This window comes from Xenopus laevis, chromosome 4L, assembly GCF_017654675.1.
Source record: "Xenopus laevis strain J_2021 chromosome 4L, Xenopus_laevis_v10.1, whole genome shotgun sequence".
NCBI lineage: Eukaryota > Metazoa > Chordata > Amphibia > Anura > Pipidae > Xenopus > Xenopus laevis.
Window position 1 is genome coordinate 108,777,015 of NC_054377.1, and position 23,342 is coordinate 108,800,356.

The 23,342-nt window shown below is 36.9% G+C and overlaps 2 protein-coding genes across 6 annotated transcripts in view; one reads left to right on the forward strand and one right to left on the reverse strand.

Moving 5' to 3' along the window:
- Window positions 1-1,950, forward strand: part of LOC108714444 — a 31,986-nt gene extending 30,036 nt beyond the window's left edge. For all 5 annotated transcript variants that reach the window (XM_018258686.2, XM_018258687.2, XM_041590615.1 and 2 more), the window contains one exon: window positions 1,624-1,950. In XM_018258686.2, the coding sequence (XP_018114175.1) occupies window positions 1,624-1,758 (135 nt within the window). In that variant the 3' untranslated portion in view covers window positions 1,759-1,950. The remainder of the gene's footprint in view (window positions 1-1,623) is intronic.
- Window positions 1,951-6,885: 4,935 nt separating this feature from the next.
- The window catches only part of stxbp3.L (syntaxin binding protein 3 L homeolog), a 28,926-nt gene continuing 12,469 nt past the window's right edge, over window positions 6,886-23,342 (reverse strand). Inside the window, 13 exon segments of the mRNA NM_001096618.1 lie at window positions 6,886-7,692; window positions 9,964-10,112; window positions 11,464-11,549; window positions 11,992-12,084; window positions 13,836-13,942; window positions 15,672-15,810; window positions 15,987-16,067; window positions 17,408-17,473; window positions 17,686-17,743; window positions 18,545-18,649; window positions 18,948-19,072; window positions 20,375-20,465; window positions 22,159-22,307. Coding sequence (NP_001090087.1) covers window positions 7,607-7,692; window positions 9,964-10,112; window positions 11,464-11,549; window positions 11,992-12,084; window positions 13,836-13,942; window positions 15,672-15,810; window positions 15,987-16,067; window positions 17,408-17,473; window positions 17,686-17,743; window positions 18,545-18,649; window positions 18,948-19,072; window positions 20,375-20,465; window positions 22,159-22,307 — 1,335 coding nt within the window. The 3' untranslated portion in view covers window positions 6,886-7,606.

A 23,342-nucleotide genomic window follows, 5' to 3' on the forward strand; every position in this document is an offset into this window, starting at 1 on the left:
CTTCCTTTGTACAGTGATACTGTACGCACTAAATTGTAGCAATTACAATTCTGATGGGTGTTTATATGCATACCCATGTTCCTCACGTGTGCCACTCCTTAAGTCACGGCCACTTGTATATAAGGTGTGCCATTCAATAAGGGAAAACATTTTTCTACTGTTTGGAGTAAACAATTTAGCTGGAATTCTGGGGGGGGGGAATGAAGTGAAACGGTGTTGAATCTTTGGACATTGCCCATGTTGGTAAATGGGCCTCTCTTTATTCTATACAGAATGCAGCCATCAAGTATTTAAAATATGGCTGCCTATTATGACACTTTGCTTGCCTTTTTGTGCCCTTGTATTATTATTTTTTATTTATAAAGGGGGTGACATACTGTGCAGTTAGGGTTGCCACCTGGCCGGTGTTTTACCGGCCTGGCCGGTAAAAATGATGGTTGATCCCAATTTTATTAATAGGGATAAAAGATAAATATATAGAAAGGCCGGTATTTTTTTCCAGAAAAGGTGGCAACCCTATGTGCAGTGAACTCAATGTTTAATCACTCACATCAGTTACAACCTAATTTCCCTATTGTAATTTTTAAAGGAGAACTAAACCCCTCTACAGCTAAAAGTCCCCATTTGCCTTCTCCACTAGCCCCCCTCCCTGCTTCCTCCCCACATACTGTAGTATTCAACAAGAACAAGTGTCCCATCCAGCAACACTGACCTGAATTTGCAGAGTGGAGTAGCAGAGCTCAGGGGCGCCATGTTCGGTATCTTCCATATTCTCTTCTTTCTTTTTTGTAATTGCCAGAGCTTTCTGGCTCCAACTGCACATGCGCCAAAGGTTGAAGTGTCTGATATGGCGCCCCTGAGCTCCGCTATGCTACTTTGCAAATTTAGGTCAGTATTGCTGGATGGGACACTTGTTCTTGCTGAATACTATGCAGGGAGGAAGCAGGGAGGAGGTCAGTGGAGAAGGTGAATGGGGGCTTATAGCTTTAGAGTGGGTTAGTTCTCCTTTAATAAGGAGCTAAATAACCTACAGGTATGGGATCTGTTATCCAGTAACTCGTTATTCAGAAGGCTCCAAATTACGTGAAAGGCCGTCTCCCATAGACTCCATTTTATCCAAATAATTCCATTTTCAAACAAATATTTCCATTTTCTCTGTAATATTAAAATAGTAGCTTGTACTTGATCCCAGCTAACATAACATAAAATTAATCCTCATTGGAAGCAAAACCAGCCTTTTGGGTTTATTTCAAGTTGACATGATTTTCTAGTAGACAATGTTTGAAGATTCAAACTACGGAAAGATCCATCATCCAGAAAACCCCAGGTCCTGAGCATTCTGGATAACAGGTCCTATACCTGTACTACGAACCTTCAGTAGCGTAAGATTTAAGAGCACACAAAGGAAACTCAAACATGGCAAGACAAAATAAACTCCATGCAAATTGTGATTAGAAGCCGGTCAACACAAATCTGAGTGTATGAGCATAACAATAAACATATTATTACTTCATTTTCAAATTGCTTTGCTGGTTTGTTTTCTGATCATTTTGTGAATTGAATCTACTCCCTTCCGGTAAGAAAAAAAAATGATATAAAAGCATAACATTTTTACTCTCCTAGATCTTGAATTTTGCATTGGATAAGGCCATTCGGACTGCCAGGAATATGCAGAGGACGACAGAGAGGATGGTAACTAGTTTGGGAGCAGGTCTGGCTACTGGTAACTCTAGCTGGAGATCAGACAGTCACTGGTGATGCCAAGCAATGTGCTTATAAGCAATATGTACTTATGATCTACAGCATGGATCACTACTCAGGATCTCTCTGCAATATCTTTGGCTGACAGAAAATTCTACATTTTATTCATTCTTTGTTATACAGTTTTATGTAGGCTTTGTTGCTGGTCAACAGCCAATTTTTCATCAAGCAATAAAACGCTTAAATATGTTGAAATGGTAGTTTGACTTTTTGCTCATTATATTAATAGTAATGCTTATTATATTATTAGTAATGCTTAAAGGAGAAAAAAAAACCTTATTAAAAAAAACTCTACCCCCATGGACCCCCTCTCCCTCCTCGCTCCCAGCCTAGCTGCTACCCTGGACAAATGCCCCTAACTTTTTACTTACCCCTCGCTGCAGATTCAGGGATCGGAGTTCAATGCAGCCATCTTCTAGGTCTTTGTGTCTTCTTACGGCGCTTCGGCAGTTTCCACGAGCCGCTCCACTGGTCTCATTCTCAGATTACTGAAGACCCGGAATATGGCTGCCGTGAACTCCTATCCTGAATCTGCACCGAGGGTAAGTAAAAGTTTAGGGGCATTTTCCCGGGTTAGCAGCTAGGCTGGGGGGGGGGGGGAGGAGGGAGAGGGGTCTGTGTGGGGTAGGGTTTTTTTTTTAATAAGGGGTTTGTTTCTCAAAAAATGCTCATAATTAATCAACATCATATATTTTTAGTTTAGGTACAGTTGCTGACTTTCCCTGCTACTTTCTACAGTATATGCATTTACATATTGATGACATATATACAGTCATATTTATCAAAATTCTAATTTGTGTCGTTTTAGAGGTTTTTTCCAACCACAACTTTTAAAAAAAGCATAACTCTTTTCTTATTTATTAAATATCCGAAAAAAAGCACAAACAAATAAAAAAACGTAATGAATCCAAATACGAAAAAATCTGAAAACGTCAAAATTCAAATGTAATTCAAACTTTTTGTGCAAAAATTGATAAAACCTTCACAGGTAAATAAATATTTTAAAAATTGCAAAGCTTTTAGATGGAGCACTATTACGTTAGAGTTTTTTTGTGTTTTTAACCCTTAATACGTTTAAAACCATTCTTCATGTGCAAAGTTTTTAGCACTAAAAAATGTAAAAACAAGAATACAAACATTAATAAATGGGCCCCCAAGTCTCTGACAGTCATGGCCATATAGATTGCAAACGACTGTAATATCAGAAGGACACATGCTCTGTTAATCCCAGGTTCGGATTCATCTGAAAACGCATGTGGTGCAAGAACGCAGTGGCAAAGGGAGAGGGAAGCATTTCCAACAGTTCTTATTTAATGACTTTAGCTCACCCTTTATCTAGCCATACACTTTAAGATATTCAATATATTGACAGTTGCCATAATTTTTATACAGTAAATCATAAAAAAAACATTTAGAAATGAAATGCCTAAAAAGGCCACTAGATGGAGTGGGTACCTTTTAATACAGTAACATTACAATTTACTAGTCACAAGGACATATTTTGGATTATAATTAAGATATGCACACAAAGAACGAACAATGTTACCTACAGCAATGGATCAATGTATCATCAGTATAATTAGAATTTCCTTGGTTCGGCTACATACAAGAGGCACATTTATCAAGGGTAGAATTTTGAATTTGTGTGAGTTTTTTTTAAACTCCCTTAAATTCGAATATGTTCGAAATTCAACTGGGGGGGGGGTTATTTAAGAAAAAAAATTGAATATCAAAAACTCGGACAAATTTTACCGACCTGAAAACTCAAATTAAAATTGATTCGACCGAACCCGGTTCGATTTTTTTCTCCGAAAATAAAATCGAATGTCAGGCAGGCTACAAACATCTCCAAATTGATCCCTGAACCTCTCCCATTGACTTATACAGTAATTCAGCAGGTTTTAGGTGGGCGAATAGTCAAATTCTTAAAGGCCCAGCGTTTGAAAAATCTCGAAAATTGAATTAGAATTTTTTGAAAAACTTAAATCGAGTTTGGATAATTCCTGAACATTAAAAAGTGTAGTTTAAAAAGAATGCAGTGCAAATTAATTGTGAGATTAAAAGATTTTGAAAGGCTGAATGGATCTCTGGAATGTACAGTATGTACTGGAATGTCATTGGAGCATGGAGTAAAGGCATCCGTACACAGGTCCATAAAAGCTGCCCATTTTGATCTTCTGAACCAAGCTGACAGCTTATTGGTCGGTGTATGACGCCCTCCAATAGGCTTAAAAAGCCTTGACCTGACAGCCTCCATTAGCATCATTATGATTCGATTGTTAGGCCCTCTGGCAAACGATCACATAACAGAAAGGTTTATATAAAAAACGATATAAGTCCCAAGGCCTCTTAGAGTAAAAACAAAATTAATTTATTGATATTCACATTTAAAAAAGTATCCAGTACATACTACCCCACATATCCCACCTTACGCGTTTCGCACCCTCCGGCGCTTAGTCATAGGTGTGTCTGAGTAACTGGCGCTGGACTAAGCGCCGGAGGGTGCGAAACGCGTAAGGTGGGATATGTGGGATAGTATGTACTGGATACTTTTCTAAATGTGAATATCAATAAGAGGCCTTGGGACTTATATCGTTTTTGATATAAACCTTTCTGTAATTGATTGCCTTTGGAACTGGGGCGGGTCCCTTCGGCCTGGTTAAATAATTATATGGACTCCTGATTCCTGAATTGATATAAACGATTACATAAACCTAATATTGCCCACCTCAAGTTGTACATACTCAGCAAGGTCCAATCATTTGGAAAACTCGCCAAACAAGCAGATCTTTAAATGTACAGCCAGAATTGACAGATTTAACTACTATTTCATCATATAAAGAAGAGCTACACACTCATGTCCATGTACAATACTTTTTGCAGCACACCACTTACGTCTCTCTGTTTGGTGCATTCGCCCCAGACCGATTCCAGGCCAAATATACCATCCAGGTTATATGTAGGGGAAGAAGCACATCAACTTGTTCTGGCAATTGCCTTTATTGCAGAAATTGAAGCACAAGCTTTTGGGGACCAACCGCGAGGAAGGGGTTATTCCCAGAAAGCTTGTGATTCAATTTCTGCAATAAAAGCTATTGCCAGGACAAGTTGATGTGCTTCTTCCCCTTCATATAACACTCATGTCTGAGGGCACCAGTCATTGTATATGATTTTATATTCAGAACAAAATACTAGGCAGAAAGATGATCTGACACTCCACCTGCGTTTGTTCTTGATGCAATAAAAGATAATAGGGATGTTTCAGGTTTATAATTCACTTTGTCATCATTTAATAAAGGCTGAATGATAGAATTTCATCTTTTGGAAAGATAACAGGCGCTTTTACAATTTCCCTTTATACCAATTCCAGAGTGTCCACTACCCTAACAAATACCTGGCATTAATTGATCATGGGGTGCAGAGTCTTTACATTTCTTTGACGTTACATCAATCACGTCTACTTGCCACTAGATAGGTAATAAGCACATATTTTGTAATAATATAAAGTTTGGCTTCATAGAAAAGATTTTACCAGCAAGGTATAATTGTGATGTCCATGCAGATGAGTGATTTTCAGGTTTCATTGTTTTTCTATAAAATGGATCTGGGAAAGTCCATATATTACTCTGGCTGATGAGGATATACATATGCAATATAATGTTCAGCTGAATACATTTACCATACTGTCCCATTGGAACCCACTCCGTCCTGAAAATTGATTTGCTAGGGCCCAAACATAAGGCAAATGTTAGCCAGCCTCATCAGTCCAAGAAGTTCAGGTTCCTGTGGCAAACAGATTTAACCCTTATCTTACAGATTGTATTCAAGTGTAGTGAACATATGGAATATTGATTTAGCAACATGTGAATGGCCAAATTACAGGCTGAAACATATGGAAGGGCGAAGTGCTGCCCATATTCTCCCCGATTTGCAGATAACTGGCATTGGCAACATTTATTTTCTCCTTAGATCTGATGGCTTTACCCCTCAGTCTCTCAACACATTGGGGATTTTTTTTATAAACACAGGGAAAATTTGCACCTGGGTAGTAACCCATGGCAACCAATCGGATTGATTGCTTTCAGTGTTCAACCTACAGCTGGCTGAAAAAAGCTTATCACTGATTGGTTGCTATGAGTTATTGCCCAGGTGCAAATATGCCCAGTGCTTATAAATGAGACCCAGTTTGATTGATAGATGTGATTCATAATAGGTACACCTTCAACTTACCTCTGAAATGTACTCTGAACAGTCCTCACCTCTGCTACAGGATTCCACACGAGTAGCAATCGCCCCTTTTGTGAATCAATAAACTATAAACAGAATATAAGAAGCAACCAGGACAAAACCCTGAGGAAGTTGATTATAAACTGTAGATTACACTAAAAAGAATGATTGAAAAGGTAAACCAGCATAAGATGTTGTTGCCAAGAGAACTAGATCAAAGACAAGAGGTTAATCAGTGGTGTCAATGCTTTTTTGGCTTTTGCAGTTAGCAAGTTAGTAGGATGCTGTGGATAGAAACTGCAGACTCAAGCACTTGAATAAAGGCTGGATAACATAGATAAATTGTCACAGAAAAGGTTTAGAAATGTATTAGAGCTCATCCGTGCAGCAGCGCAACGTCTCCCCTTCCAGTAGCAGCTCTCGCGGGATCCAGATCACTTCATTCCGGAGGTAACAATTGCATAAAGATTAACCTGCTGTACGGCGCTGACCGAAGGATTCACAGGAGACGCACCTTGCTCAATAATAACGCGTTTTGTGCCTTAACTCTCCCGGTACTTTATCAGTGCCTCATCAAACCCTGATGAAGTGCCGAGAGAGTTAAGGCATGAAACGCGTAGGTTTTCTCACCAACCCACTGCCAAATGTTCACTAGATGTGCACAATAAAGCCGCATTATTATTGAGCAAGGTGCCTCTCCTGTGAATCCTTCAGTCAGCGCCGTACAGCGGATTAATCTTTGTGCCGGATAACATACGCCAGATAAATGTGGAACACATATAAAATCTTAAAATAAAAATAATGCCTGCAAGTGTATAAAGCACATGTGAGGGGGGAATGCCATGCTGTCAAAATAAATAGATCTAGTAAAACGTGGTATGCAAAATAAAAAGACAATTCAAATTAAAAATATATCTTTATTTCCAGCTGTTTTGTTGAATATATTTGTGTTAACATTGGTTTGCTTACAGTTCTTTATATTTATACTGGCTGCATAAAAAAATTATAAATGAAAGAAAAAAATAAATAAAACGTATTATTTCAACATTCATTTCCAACCTACAGCTTTTTCAAATGATTTTCATCATATACGGTGGTTCCCTTCTAATCCTCCCTAAAACAAACCTGCAGAGAGATACGTGGCTAGTTATACCTGGTCCAGAGCTGAGCAGGCAGTATTCAATCTCTTGTTAATTTGCTATAATACAATTTATAAAATGATGCTGTTTATTTGAGATTTCTTTCTCTTCCCATTAGTCAAAGAAAAGATGTTTCATATATTAAAAATAAAACACAAGTGAAACAGTGCATATGTAACCATTATAAAGTCAGCCATAAAACTGCGTAAATCTCAATAAAGCAAATGCCGACATTCCCTGTACAAATTCCATTTTTCAGTGCTTTGCAGAGAAGTTTATTGGTTAAAGGATGATTAATAGATTAAAGCACAATTAGATTTAAAAGAAACCCTTGGCTTCTAGTGATAAAACATTCCAGTGGTTGGAGGAGGAGAGCGCCTGTTTACAAGGAGCGGGTTGTGAAACAGATCACACAAAGATAACATTATTAAGGTGCATGGAAGTGGTGTTTAAATAAGAAAACAGGCGTAAGATGTTTGCTAGTCATCTGTTGGGATAACGGTTTCCTTAGTGAGATTCTTTATATCATCCAGCATTGTTTTAGGAGTAATAATATGAGTTGAACCTAGAAGAAAGGAATATATAACTTTTTTGAAATATTATAAACAGACAAAATGTAATAAAAAAAATCAGTATAATAATACTCTTTAATGTGCCATTCATTTTTTTTTTCTTATAGAATTATTAAGAGATGATTATTGTTTATATTAAGCTGCAGTTTCAGCTTGCAAATTGCACTTGCTACAAACTTCTGTATAATCTCTTGTGGTCTAATAAGCATAAAGAGTCATAGCCTACATGCAAAGGAGGATGGGACTCATATTCTGTTGCTATGCCTGGACCTGTCACCCAGACATAAAAAGCTGTATAATAAAAGTCCTTTTCAAATTAAACATGAAATCCAATTTCTATTTTTTATTAAAGCGTTCATAGCTGCTGTAAGCTTATTAAAAATCTCATCTGTCAATCAAATATTGTCTGCCCCTCCTCTATGACTTAGGCAATTACTTTCACTTTCCATTCAGCACTTCCTACATGTCACTGCTCTCCCCACATTCCCCCGTTCTCTTCACTGTTTAGTTGTGTAGCCAGGGCATGGGGATGTACATCAGGTCCCCCATTCTGGTTCACAAACAAGATTCTGAGCTGATACAAGGCTTGTCTTAATAACAGTTTCCACAAAATGGCACCTGCCTGCTTGTTATAATTATGAATTCCCAGACTGAAAGAAATAAGATTCAAATTATTTATATTGTGTAATTAAAGTTCATTTTGCTTGACTAATGTGATAAAATAGGATTATGAATAATATTTTTGGGTGACAGGTCCCCTTTAAAGGGGTTGTTCACCTTTGAATTAACTTTTAGTATGATGTAGATGCAATTGGTTTTCATTATTTATATATGTATCATTTGTGGTTTGAGTTATTAAGTTTTATATTCAGTAGCTCTCCAGTTTGCAATGTCTCCTAATTAACCTAGCAACCATGCTAGGATTTGAATAAGAGACTGGAAATCTGGAATATAATTAGAAGAAGCCTGAAAGAGGAGTAATACAAAGTAGCAAAAACAATAAATAAAATAAATAGCCTTATAGAATGTTTTTTTTTAGATGAGGTTAGTGAACCACCCATTTAAGGTCCTTGGCGTTTCTGTATTGTGCTCCTTCAAGCAAATGTTTTTTCAAACATCGTTGACCAGTGAGTCAGTTCACTGCAGCATTATGGCAGCAGGAGACTCAAATATTAAAGAGCTAAGACATCAGTGAACCCTTAGTCAAGGCTGCAATACTAGCTTGAAGGAGCAGCACCTGACAAGGAAGATTTCAAAAACCACAGTTGACCTTTCTCCAGCTACCTCACATCATCCCAGAGCACTTAACTAGTGCAGAAAGCCTTAAAGGAGAAACATACCGTTAATAAAAAAAAAGGTTTGTTTCTCCTTAGGTCCTTAGGTCCCCTACCTAATGTTGGATGTCTGTACATGGCTGGTTTGTACAGCATATGGCAGGAAAAACTGTTCGTAATGTCACCAGACTGCTCTACCTGCAAGGCCAGTACAGTAGCCCTGTGATTAAAGGAACAGTAACACCAAGAAATTAAAGTGTTTCAATGTAATGAAAATATCATGTAGTGTTGCCCTGCACTGGTAAAACGGATCTGTTTGCTTCAGAAACACTATTATAGTTTATAGAAACAAGCTGCTTTGTAGCAATGGTGAAAATTGAAAAAAGGCTACATGGCACAGGATAAATAATGGATAACAGATAACACCATTAGACAGACAGAGCTTATTAGCTATCTGCTGTGTAACCTGAGACTTTTCTCCTTTGAATGACTGCCCCCATGGCTACACAGCAGCTTATTTATATAAACAACAGTAGTGTTTCTAAAGCAAATACAGCAGTTTTACCAGTGCAGGGCAACACTGCATTATATTTGTATTACTTTAAAACATTTTCTTTTTTTTTATGTTACTGTTCCTTTAAGTTACAGTGATTTAAGAAACCTTGATAAATCTATAGTGCTCTTCAACAAATATACATGTCACATGTAACACCTGTATTATTTGTTTTTGTGCAAAATGAGGCAAGAGATTGAAGTTTTTATAAACTTTAAAGAAGTAAGATGCCAGAATCTGCCAAAACGCTCCTGGCATTTGGACTTTAGGAATGAGAATTCTTTATCATTTTAGGCTGCAGCATTCTAACTCAATGCACAGGCAAAACACAGAATTCTGTCTTCATCATATATGATAAATGGAAGAGGGGATAAGCTCCAAATCTTGCTGCGGAGTTAAGAGTGTTATAACCACTGAAACTATTTGCCTTAACTTACCTATTATTACTTGCACATACTTGTTGGCCTGTGACACTTCATAAGCACAACGTATTTCAGAGTAGGTTATCCCTCCGATTACAAAAATAATAAGCCTCGACACGTTCTTCCTTTCATCCCGGGATATTGTGTTTTGTTTTTGCCTGGCACTGTCAAGAAAGAAATAAAGCATGCAAGGGTAAGTGAACATTGTGCCAACTCAATTTTTGTAATATTTATTTCAAGAGGCTTAGGGCAGATTCGGAGAGATTAGTCGTCCGGCGACAAATCTCCTCTTCTTCGGGGGAACTAATATCCCCGAACTGCCTTCCCGCCGGCGCTCCGAGTGCCATCCCGTCCGCTATTTTCATTCTAGCCGGTGGGAAGTCAGCCGCCCAGAAGAAGAGGAGATTTGTCACCGGGTGACTAATCTCCCCAAATCGGACCATGCGTCTCTGTCCTTACAAAGGTTAAACTTGTGCAGAAGCAATTATCTTTTATATTTGTGTGAGCAAATAATGGCTGTATTTTTGTAGCAGTTGGTCAACTCAAAGATGTAGAAGAATGCTTGAGATAGCCATCTTTGTTTTATTGACAGATTTATATCCATGCTAAAAAAATACATCTAGGCACATGAGTGGCAAAGCAAATAACATTGTGGTTTATAAAATCAAACCCGATATTGTAATTTTTTTATATTACAAAATCAGATCAGAAGGTGTTGTAAGAAAATCTCCAATAAGATACTTGCTGGATCAATGAATCAATGACATCTTTTAGTTTAACAGATTTGACTTTATACCAAAGTTTTTATACATTTTACCATTTAGGTAAACCCATTCTTATTCTATTTGTCAGCGGTTACCTGAGTGATTTCTCTGAGTAACCCTCTCTTCTGTTTTATTACAAAAAAGTAATATATCTCGCAACAAGAGAAGCAATAAATAACGCAATCTTTACTGCAAGGCACATATACTGAAAGAGGATATTACCTAGAGAGAAAAAAACTGTCCCAGGGGAAAATAAAACCCTGGCTTATCTCACGTAACTAAAGCAACAGGACTTGAAAACACAACTACAAATGAACAGACAGTTATTTTGGTATTTCCTTACAAAGTTTTTTTAAGATTGTATTTCTTTGAATGGAAAGATGAATAATTATGATTACCCTCCCCTCACCCAGATGTTATCTGGGACGATCTGGAGGTTTGTAGCAGATACATTAAACAAATGAAGAAACAAATTGAAAAGATGTTGGGTACTCATATTTCTATATAGCATATACATGTTTGTTGGCAACTTGAAGTCTAACACTGGGAATTTGATTATAGTTTTATTCATAAATAGTGAAGTCATCATAACCCCAAAAAACTGAAAAATGTCTCTAGATGTAATGGTTAGATATGCAATGGTCAGATGGATTGAGATATATTTCTCTGAGCGGTTTGACGCTATATAAATATAATGAAAGAATAATTTGAGCATACACAGTTAAATAATATATGAAAGGAAATACTGTACCTCACTGCCCCAGATCCATTCCAAGCTGCTGGGCACTCAGAACAATATGGCCACTCCTTGGAGTCCAACTTATTCTCAATAGTGTCCTAATTTATTACAGAATCAACATGTCAAGATATGACACTATATTACAACGACAGGGGGAAAAGACTGAAGAAACTGTATAAATTCTACTGGAGAAGGACCATGTCATAGGACTGGAGTTTCCAGCGAGACTCAACATCTTACTAAATCCTGAACAAATGAATTATGTACTTTCCAGTGTTTTGTCATTGATACACCCAAGCATTTAGCTAATGGTCAGATATTTGCTTTCTCTTTCCTTACTGAGCTGTCATGGACATCCATGCTCCTGGTGTGACGCTAGAGCTCCACGACTAAAGCACATTTGCCCATGTTGAGAGCACCCACATCAAATTCTGTTGACAATTAGTTGAGAGCAAAGTCCCTCTAATAATAATAATATCTTACAAAGTATCTGATAAATATTAATTTGGCATGAAATTGTTTTGACAGTTAATGTCTTACCTCAATAACATCCTTTATTACAGGAGTCCAACGCGACAACTGAAATGTCTCCTCCTTTGATCGGTCTCTCCTTCCAGGTTTACGCTGCAATGACTAAAGACAGACACAGAGTAACTTAGACTCTTGAGACTTGTTTATTTACAAAAGAACATCTCCAGATTTGAGAAAATAATAGTCACCCTAACTAATTGATGGGGCTGTTAGCTTTTGCCAACTCTAGTGCAAAAATCTAACATATTCCATATTTAATTATGGTGGATATTTGCTTTTTTATTTTAACATCATTAAAAGCACTGGAGTTATAAATATTTCCTGTAAAGAGAACATGCCATCATCTCTATAACAGATATTTCCCAACAATCCACTGTCAAATGCATCTATACTATATTCTATAGGGTCAGCATGTTGACAACAAAAAAATGAAATGATAACCCAAGCAAGTATGCGATTGATAGAAGAAAGGTGATCAAGCTAAACAGGAGAGTTGAATGCTTATAGCACAGCCAATATTGCCATGTACATTTTGGTAAGAGATTATGGTGTGGAAATATGAAAAATGTGTGCCCAGATAATGGAGGAACTGCTGAAAGATTTCAGGACTGACCTGACTGCCCAGAACAGAAAGTCTTAAGGAAACAAAGACAACATGTTAGTGCAGGGAAATAAATCAAAATTGATTTAGTGAGTATCTGACAGGAATCTTGTACCAGTATTCAGCCCAGCAAAGTACAACAGAGGAAACACACAAATATATATGTATTTCTATTCTGCTTATTTTATCCTACTTTAGGGCAACTAAATCCAACAACAGTGACAGCCAACGAATTGTGTTTTGGCTGGTGTACAGTTATAAACTAGCCCTATTAATGTTCAAACTGACCATTCAAAGCCTGTACTTAATTCATTTTCCCATAGCTCTGTGTAGCTACAAATCTACTTTAGTTGACAGGAATCTGCACAGAGAAACCCATGGCCAGAAAATGTGTAACAGGAGCACATGCAGGAGATTAATAAAACGAGATATTGTTGCAATGCTAGACAAAGAAGTCAGGAGGAGTAAGTTCAGACTTATAAAGGGACAGTATTATGTTTACTTGGATGCTAGTGGTGTCAATGCCAATGTAGCTAGAATTTTTTATTATCCCCTGACCCACCACTGGCTTAGAGTAACCTTAGCGATCGGACATAAAATGTTAACACACTGAGCCTGATCTGTCTTTGTTGGTGGGCTGATAGCAACATGATGTTCCTATAGGCTAGACTATGTTTTTACATGTATAACCCAACATCACTGTACTCACAGACCAGAAAAGACTGACATCTTGGGTTATATAATAACGGGCACCCAGTAGCCCAGGTGCAGTAAACCATAGCAACCAATAAGCAGGCAGTTTTTACAAGTCTTCTTTTCTTACATATGGGGGTTTGTGGAAAGCACTGTTAAGTGTGTCAGATCATTAAGGTAAAGCTGGGCCAGGAGATGGGTTTAGGAAGATTTAGTAGAAATATTGACATGATTTATATAAACAATAGTAAAGTATCAGTGTCTACTTCTATCTAAATGATCGACACAGAAACTGCCCTGTTTTCAAGAGGAGATGGGATGAGTTCAGGGGAAAAACAAAAATGTTCCATTATCTGCTTTAAAAGGGCAACAAATTAGGAATATATGGATTAAATAAAATAAACAGAATACATTGTCAATGTAACTGCTAATTATTCCCTTGCTGTTTAATAAAATATCAAAGTTTAAATTCCATACAGAACTGAGAAAGGTAGAGCCAAAGCAGCAATGCATTTTATCATGATAAAAGAGTTTAATGCTTAAATTTTATGTTACATACCTTAGGGACAATTGGAACTCCAAGGTACTTCCAGTTCTTCAAAACATCTCCCCCACCTTCAATTTTAGCATGCGTGATCAGCCTATCCAGGTTCTCCTGGGAGGTTCCTGAAGATAAAATATGAAGTATGAGAAAGAAGACAGAAACAGATGATGTTGATAATCACATTCACAGTGATGGTCATAGCATCTAACAAGCAGGAGATCAATGTTTTGTTTTTGTCTTTAAAAGATAAAATGTAGCGTGGCTTATAGCGGATTCTTGATAATTATTATTGATTATAATGTACAGTGGTGCTTGAATGTTTGAATCATGGAATTTAAAGGAATTGTTCAGTGTAAAAATAAAAACTGGGTAAATAGATAGGCTGTGCAAAATAAAAAATGTTTCTGATATAGTTAGTTAGGCAAAAATGTAATGTATAAAGGCTGGAGTGATTTGATGTATAACATGTCAGTCAGAACACTACTTCCTGCTTTTCAGCTCTCTTGGTTTACACTGACTGGTTACCAGGCAGTAACCAATCAGAGACTTCAGGGGGACCACATGGGTCATAACTGTTGCTTTTGAATCGGAGCTGAATGCTGAGGATCAATTACAAACTCACTGAACGGAAATGTACCATGTGGCCCCCCTTCAAGTCGCTGACTAACTCAGAGTTATACAGCTGAAAAGCAGGAAGTTGGATTCTGGCTGTTTTATTAGACATCTGTCACTCCAGCCTTTATATATTACATATTTGGCTAACTAACTATATTGGAAACATTTTTTATTTTGCACAGCCTATCTATTTACACAGTTTTTATTTTCACACTGAACTGTTCCTTTAAGATTTCTGCATAATTATGTCCTAAAATGTGATCTGTTCATACATGTCCTAAAACTAGATAATGAGAACCCAATTAAACAAGCTAGTCAAATACACGATGCTTGTTTTCTGATTGAAAATAATTCAAAGTTACATCATTTGATACTCACACACAAGAGTACTCATCATAGCATGTAAAATATAACACAATGAAAGCAGAAGATCAACACTTTTTTCTCTCTCTTTAAAAGATAAAATGTAGAGCTCAAAAACCACAAATAATAAACAATTAAGATCAACTGCAAATTGCCTCAGAATATCACTGTTTACATAATACTAAAAGTTAGTTAAAGGCGATCAACCCCTTTCATTTTTTCCAGTAATTGCAGTCCTACACTTCAGGGTTCTTGGAACTCTTGGCTATGCCTTGAACACACAAGTTCACACAAACTTTCTCTTAGAATGTAAGCTCTTGCTAGCAGGGTCTTCCCCCTACTGTGGAGAAATACTTTGTCTGTATATGTAAACTGTTTGGTTTTGTACTTGTATCCCTTTACACTATAAAGTGCCACAGGAAACAATGGCACTCCAATAATATATAAATAATAACGACTTTAAAGCACCACTGTAATATAGTTAAAATGATACTGGCGAGTTCCTGTAAAAATTGATAGAAAGGATTTTTACAGGATGTTATTGGGTGTGCAGTTTGGTAGCTATAATTCCAGTTGTAGCCTAGTCACCATTAAATCCCATCTGTTATAATAAGACCTGTATTTTTTCAGATACTTTACGAGCCACCTCAGAGTCTCTCTGTTTAGTGTTGCAGGGGAGAGTTAGCAGCCAGAGTTGGTTATAGTCCTTGCAACTGTCCTTCTTTTTGTCCCAACAGTCTTTAGAATCATCTAAGCCTTGCACAAGTTGTGAGCAGTACATACAGTTCTAAAAAGTATTTTATGTCTGATTTGGTAGCATTACATCTGTTCCTTAAGTGACATAATTCATAACCAGTTTACTCCAGTACTCACCATTCTCTACAAAGATGTACAAAAGGATGGCTCTTATTTTGTCATAATTATCAAGGTCGTTGCTTATCAAAATTGGAAGAAGAACACGCATGTGGTCTTTGACTTTCTGTCCCTCTGCATCACTCCCCAATGCCAAATCCTACAAAACAAATGTATCTCTCAGCTTCCTGATAAGTACTTGGTAAAATCATATGCAATAAGGAAAGAAGCAGATCCAGCAAATGGGTTTAAACATAAAGGGCTGATGCAGTACATCAGTTTTTAGTGTCTGTAGGTTAAAGGATAACAACCCACTTTTCCTGTACATACAATTACCTGCTCAGCTTTGCATAACTTCTCCATCTTTCCTCGGAACTTCTGCATGCAATCTTCGGCTAAACTAAGGTGTAGGGTTTGCTGGAAAACAGATTAAAAACAATTAATTGCACAGTCATGTTATGCGGAAAATGTAATAAATATCTATAAGGTAACTTCTGAGGACCAACATTAATGGACAGATTTATCAAAGGTCGAATTTATGTGATTAAAAACATTCAAATAGTTCAACGGACCTTTGCCATTGACTTGTAAATGAACTTGCCAGGTTTTAGGTGGAAAATATTAGAATTAGAACTGTTTCCATGGTCGAGTTGTGCTAAATCTCACATTCAAATTTACATTCGAAATTGGGGGATTAAAATTCGAATGTGTGAATTTTCACACCAAAAAAACAATTCGAAAACTTGAATTTACTATTAGACCCTTAATAAATCATCCCCCTAAGAGATGACAGAGGGACAAGCATACGCCTATGTTCTCCTCTATAATCTATGTTCTAACCTATGTTCTATAACTTCTTCTCAAATCAAATTGAAAATACTAACACTCAAGTTTTAAGGCCAATGAAACCCCTCCCAATTTTGATCTCAAAATGCACTCTTTCACACAACCTACACTTCTTTTCTAACCTTTGCCTCTATTCTCCTCTCATAACTTTATCCCATTCCAGACTGCAAGACGTCTCTCATGCTTCTCTGGAACTCTCTGCCTTGGGCTATTAGACTTTACCCTCCCATCAACTTATCATATATCAGCAATTGTTTTCATATTCCTTTCAAATGTAACCAAACCCTTTATATTGTAAGTTCTTGCAAGTAGGGGTCTCTAAACCTAAATTAGTGGAAAGCGTTGCGTTACTTGCTGGCATGATATAAACAAATGATGATGATGTTCAGCATGAGCCAATTTAATGAGTGTTTATATTGAAAATGTGCCTATTGATACATTTTTGTTAAACTTTTTTGTTTAAATCACAAACGGTCATTGTTTAGTTTTGTCCTCACTAGCTCTACCACTGCAGGAATTCACTGAAAGATGGATAGAAAAATGAGTTTTTGTCTAAAAGGAGCTTCGCCCATCCCTTAACTGCAACTTTGCCCCAAAACCAATAGAGATGAGCTCTGTTCTTAACCCAAAGACAAAACAAAAGAAAACTGGTGAGAAGACGTATTGCCAGCCCTTATGAAGGCCAATAAAGTTCTAAGAAGTTTTTTTTGTCCTATCTCCAGATTTAAAGGAAGATTAAGCTCTTAAAACTGTATTCACAGAAATGGCTGCCTTACAGAAAGAAGATGCTGTGATCTGTAGCTGCAGCAGGTGCATTGCAAAACAAGAAATGCTTTAAGTGGAATATGCTGGGAAAACCATTTCTTTCCTCTATACTTGCCACACAACTATGATAATACATTAAGACTTACTTTGCTTATCTGCTTACGGATATGGGGCATCTTTTTCATGATTTCAGCCAGTTTATTTATGGAGATCTGAAAAAAAATATATAGTTTTTTCTTCCAATGCAATATTTTAGATAAAATCATCTATACATATTGCTAATAATCTATACTAAATAGTAAGCTAGATATTTAGCGTCGCCAAAATGAACACTTTAAAAGGAAAATATACTCCTTTATAATTATTATATCATTAAATAATATAAAGAGTTACAACAGCAATGCAGAAAAAGTATCCAACCTACATTTCCTTCGGTTTCTTTTTTGCTGGATGAAATTTCTTTGACAAGTTTGGGGATTTCTCTGTTAATGTGAGAAACAGAAATACTGTATGTATAAATATGCAAAATGTGAAGGTCCATAAATCAGAATTATTTATATCCTCGAGCTAATATGCTGCAAAAACTGAGTAGTGTAATTGTCTCACCCTGCTTTTATCTCTTAATCCCTCAGCTACAATCATTAATCCTTTACCTCAAGTCCACATGCCTCCCCACATCTGCCCTTCTTACATTAAGTGCTGCAAAACGCAGGCAGAGCTGTTCTGTTGTGCTCTAAAACAGACTGGAGAAACCTGAAACAATTCTTTAATCAATGAATTCGGTGTGTAGAGTAGCAAAAATGGTCACATTCCACTTGTTTTTTGTTCTTTGAAGACTGTGCTCTATATTCTTGAACGGTGCTCACAAGAGCTTTATTCCCTTAGAAGAATTATCTGTCACAGATAGCACAGAGCATGTCCAGCAAATTAACAAAAAAGAAGATGGGGAGCTACTAGGAGTCAAGGGCACAAATTGTCACTGATAAGGGACTGTGGTTGCCTTACACTAGTAAAGAAGCCCAAAATATTTTACTGATCCATTCCAGCTTCTCTGTTGCACTAAAACAGAAGCAAATGTGATTTTTTTTTGCCTGCACCAGCTTTGCTGAACTGCGTGATGCATTTAAAGAAGCTCAAACTGCTACTAAACCACTTCTATAAATCAGATGTACATTGTAAGGGTTACCATTAATTAGGAAATCAACATCATTCTAAAGCACATTATGATTTATCAGGCTAGACAAGATAACAATGAGCTGAACAAACATAGTAAGCATACTTACTCCAACACAACAGCAATGTGTTTGTGACGAACTTTAACCCATAGTTCATCAGACTCGTCTAATCGTGCTTCTTTGTCCTTTGTTAAGGCGCTCTCAGTCCGATACCTATGGAAAGAACAAAGTTATACTCTCCTGACAGAATTTGAGTTCCTCAAATTATTTTAAAAAATGGCAAACAAGGTCTGAACTAAGCATCGCTCAGACATGGAAAAACGGGTAGAGGATTCTTTATCTGGAAATGCATTCTGGTACTATTACTTTTAAAAAAGTGACAAAAAGAACATCACAAGTTTTCCACTACTAATCAGTTATGGATTTGCAATTACCATAAATGTACATGTAAGTCATTTTTAAATGCTTTTTTAGGACAGACTGGAAAGTCTATTCGGTAAAAGGTACTTGCTTATAGACATCGTTCTCGATTGGCAGGAGATCATAGATCATGGCTTGAAAGGTAAGTTCGTGAAGTATAGTAGAAAATGGATCAAATCCTCTGTCCACTATGAGCAGCTGTGAGTGTGATTTAGCCTGCAAAAAAATGGTTATTGCTATGAGGACAAACTCCACATTTTATAATTCTATAAATTTTAAGTCAATTAAAATTAAGCTTTACAGAGTGTTCTTATTTACTGTAGCTACCTTTCAATAATCATAAATAATTCTCAGGATACCAATCTAGCTTAAGCGTACAAGTACAGGATCCATTATCCGGAAACCCGTTATCCAGAAAGCTCCGAATAACAGAATGGCTGTCTCCCATAGACTCCATTTTATCTAAATAATCCAAATTTTAAAAAGTTATTACCTTTTTCTCTGTAATAATAAAACAGTACCTTGTACTTGAGCCAAACCAAGATATAATTAATCCTTATTAGAAGCAAACCCAGCCTATTGGGTTGATTTAATGTTTAAAGATTTTCTAGTAGACTTTAGGTATGAAGATCCAAATTACGGAAAGATCTGTTATCTGGAAGACCCCAGGTCCCGAGCATTCTGGATAACAGGTCCAATACCTGTACAATCAAGGCACCATTAAGCCGTTTTGGGATCCTGAAACCAAAAATGTTATATGATATACATGATATTTCCTGGTGATAAGAGGAGCCTTTGTATTAGGCAAATGCCTTGAGACATTTGTGCACGAAAGGCCCAAGGTGCTCTAGGTGTTGTCCTGTGCCCATAGTGGATACAAAGTGAGTTTACATCTGCAGGATGGGAGTATCCCGCAAATTAAACAACCCCAATGACCTGCTTTGATTTGAATACCTATAAATTGTCTGCAGAGTGATTTCTTGAGATGTGAAAGCAAAAAAAGAAAGGATTCTTAGGTAACTAACAACTCCCAGTTCAGGAAGGGTGGTAGGGTGATACCCTTAAACTTAGAAGAGGGTGCCACCCCAAGTAGAAATCTGAGAATTATGGACAAAGCACATTAAATAAAGAAGAGAAGCTCAGATGTCTTGATGTCCAAATATATCAAAGTAATGGCTCAAATTGCTGCTGGATAGTGGAGAATCAGGCTTTAATCAATGATGAGCCATCAAAGAGATGTAAAAAACAAACAAACAAAAAAAAAAAACCTAGGACAGTCTCCTATAATGCCAGCAATACACAGGTTGATACTGTTTGCTGACTTGGTCACACCTGGCCAAGTTAGGAAACTAAATGTGTGGTAGAATTATAAGGACTCTGCTTACACAATTCACATATTATTATGTTGACTCTTTGGTAGAAAGAAACAATACAAAAAGAGCTCACTGTATATCCAAAATGATTACAAACAATTGGAATTTAATTTTTTCATTACCTTAATTATTTTATTATTATTACCTTAAACTGGTCTTTTTCATCCATTCTGTAATACTGAACAAGTTGTTCCTCCACCAGATTGGCCAGTTCTTCTGCATTATCCAGTGGTTCCCTGTAGAAAACAATAAAAATAAATCAAACATTTATTAAAAAGTCTAAATGTAGCCATACACGTCAATAAAAAGTTAACTGGTATGGATTTGTTTGCCTTTTAAGCTAAGCACTGGATCAGACAGGGTGTTTATGTCTTGGTGAAATGTAGATCAGGAGGGTGTTGGCTATTTGTGTTGCACCAAGGCTTGCCAGGCAATTCTCCTTAGGGGCAGCAGTGGTAAATATCGGGTATTTTAGCCTCCATGTTTGGGCTGTTACATACTAAGCAAGAATAATGCTCATGAGTCAAACCAGGTGCCAGTTCTCTTAAAATATATATAACGAAGTAAAATCTGTCCAAATGGCATGAAGAGTAGAAATCATGGGTAAAAAGTGTCAGCATACCTTAAAAAAAAAAATATATTGAATTTACATCTCCTCATAGTATTTATAGTTCAAAACAGTAATGGGCCATTATGTCAGATCCAAAAACAAATTATAAAGTAGTCAGTAGTGCACATACAATTTGATTTGTGCTTAAGAGAAAGGAATTTAATCTTTTGAATGGGACACATGGATATTTGAAAAAATTACAATTTCCCCATCTAAAAATCAGCTTTTCCATTTTATTTTAATACAAAATTCTGGGTCCTTTGAATAAAAACATCAGTTATGTAACTATGTGCTGTGAACATCTCCCTGCTACTCACACCGATCCACCAGCTGCCGAAGCAGAAAAGTTCCGGACAACATTAACGCATCATGCCTGGCAGACTTGCTTTTCTTGCATACATAATATTTTCTTGCTGTCTGGAACGCAGAGCTTTTGTTTTAATTTTAAATGATTTTGTTATAATGGCCCAGAGTTTATATTAGTATTGAAAAATACTATTTTTTTTTTTTTTTTTTTTTTTTTTTTTAAGATGGGGAAACAATGTCATTTTCTCAAAATATGTCCCCCTTAAAGGGATTCTGTCATGATTTTTATTCCTAAATTACACTGTTTACACTGCAAATAATTCACTCTACCATGTAAAATGCCATTCCTGAACCAACAAGTATATTTTTGATAGGCTGATGTTTCTCCTACTCAATGTAAGTGAATGGGGTCGCAGTAGGACTATTTTAACTATTGAGTGATGTTCTTATATCTAACAGGGAGCTGCTATATGGTTACCTTCCCATTGTTCTGCTGATGGGCTGCTGTGGGGAAGGAGGGGGTGATATCACTCCAACTTGCAGTGCAGCAGTAAAGATTGACTGAAGTTTAACAGAGGACAAGTCACATGACTGGAGACACCTGGGAAGCTGACAATATGTCTAGCTCTATGTCATATTTCAAAATTAAATATTGAAAAAATCTGTTTGCTCCTTTGAAAAACAGATTTCAGTGAAGAAGTCTGCTGGAGTTGCACTATTAACTATTGCGTTTTGAAAAAAAAACATTTTCCCATGACAGTATCCCTTTAACAATGAGAACATGGAGTAAAATACATGCATTGGTGCTGGGAAAGCTAATGTTATAGTATCTTAAGCAGTTTAAAATATATAAACCAAGACCATAGCAAAGCTTACAGCAAAAAATGGCCCTGGGAGCACTAAGAAAAGTTAAATAAAGGAAAATGTGGAGCAAAGGATTATTTATAACAAGCAGGGCTCCGCAAAAGAGAATATTATTTTGATACGGCCCCAGACAGTCCCATTCAACTCACTTTTTATATCTCACTCCAGGGTTTTCCTCCAGAGTTGCACACAATGTCACTATTTGCTGGGCAATGGTTTGCATGGCAGTTTCCTTATCCACTGCTTTATCTGGACTGTACAGCAAGTGAAAAGCTTTAGGGACATTGAGCAAGAAAACCTAAAAAAAAGGAGGGCTTATTTATTATGTAGCAACTTATACAGTACATGTGTAACCTCACAGCCCTATCAACTTAAAACCCAAAAGTCAACCCTGTACAGAAAATAGCAGTTATTCTTTAGGTTAAAGTAGCAGGTACAGTAGGATGGAACACAGTAAAGAACAATTAAAAGTGCTAGGTAGTCAATAAAAAATCCCAACAATTTGTTGTTTTGTGTTGAAATTTGACCAGTGTATTGAAATCCCTAGCACTTAAATAGTATATAATTATTCTCATTGATTTAATTTACATGAACTTAGAAGAAAAATAGATCTTGTGCAGGATGCCTTTTCTCTCTTATGACTAAAGCTTATGACACATGGGGCATTCTCTACATTGACAGATCTATCACTCCCATTCACCCCTGTGAGTTTTCTTTTCAGCCTGAAGATCTAGTGAGCTCTTTTGAGCTGAAAAGTGCCTGAACTGGACTGTCAGCCACTGCAATTAAGAGAGCGGCTGGTGAAGGGGGGGGGGGTTCTTGTTGGCTATAGAGGAAGCTGACCCTGCAGTCCGGGCCACCCTGTGACTGTGGGGTCTGCTTCCTCTATAGTTAAGCCACTGACAAAATCCCCATTCCATTAACTGCCTACAGTAAGCATGAGTAATCCATGAGAAGTTATTTTTTCCTAAAATCTTTCCTTTCCTCTAACATCCTCTTGTAAAGCAATTAGCAGACAAATCTAAGTGCAATAAGGAAGGATATGGCACATTAGTGGAATAAAACACTTTTGATGCCTATGTACAACCAATGGCCCACAGATGGTTTCTCAATACCTGAAACAAAAAAGCCAAGGTCAGAGGTTACTTACTGTAAATAAAAGTGACAACTACAGATCTTTTTCCATTTTTTATGTAGCGCGAGTACAGACCCAGAACACCTTCAGGCAGGTATATTCGGTACCTGCCCTCTTACAATCCACACCCAGCACAAACAATACATTCTGTATGAAAGCAGTATCTTTTTACCCCTAGTCTCATTCACAATATTTCAG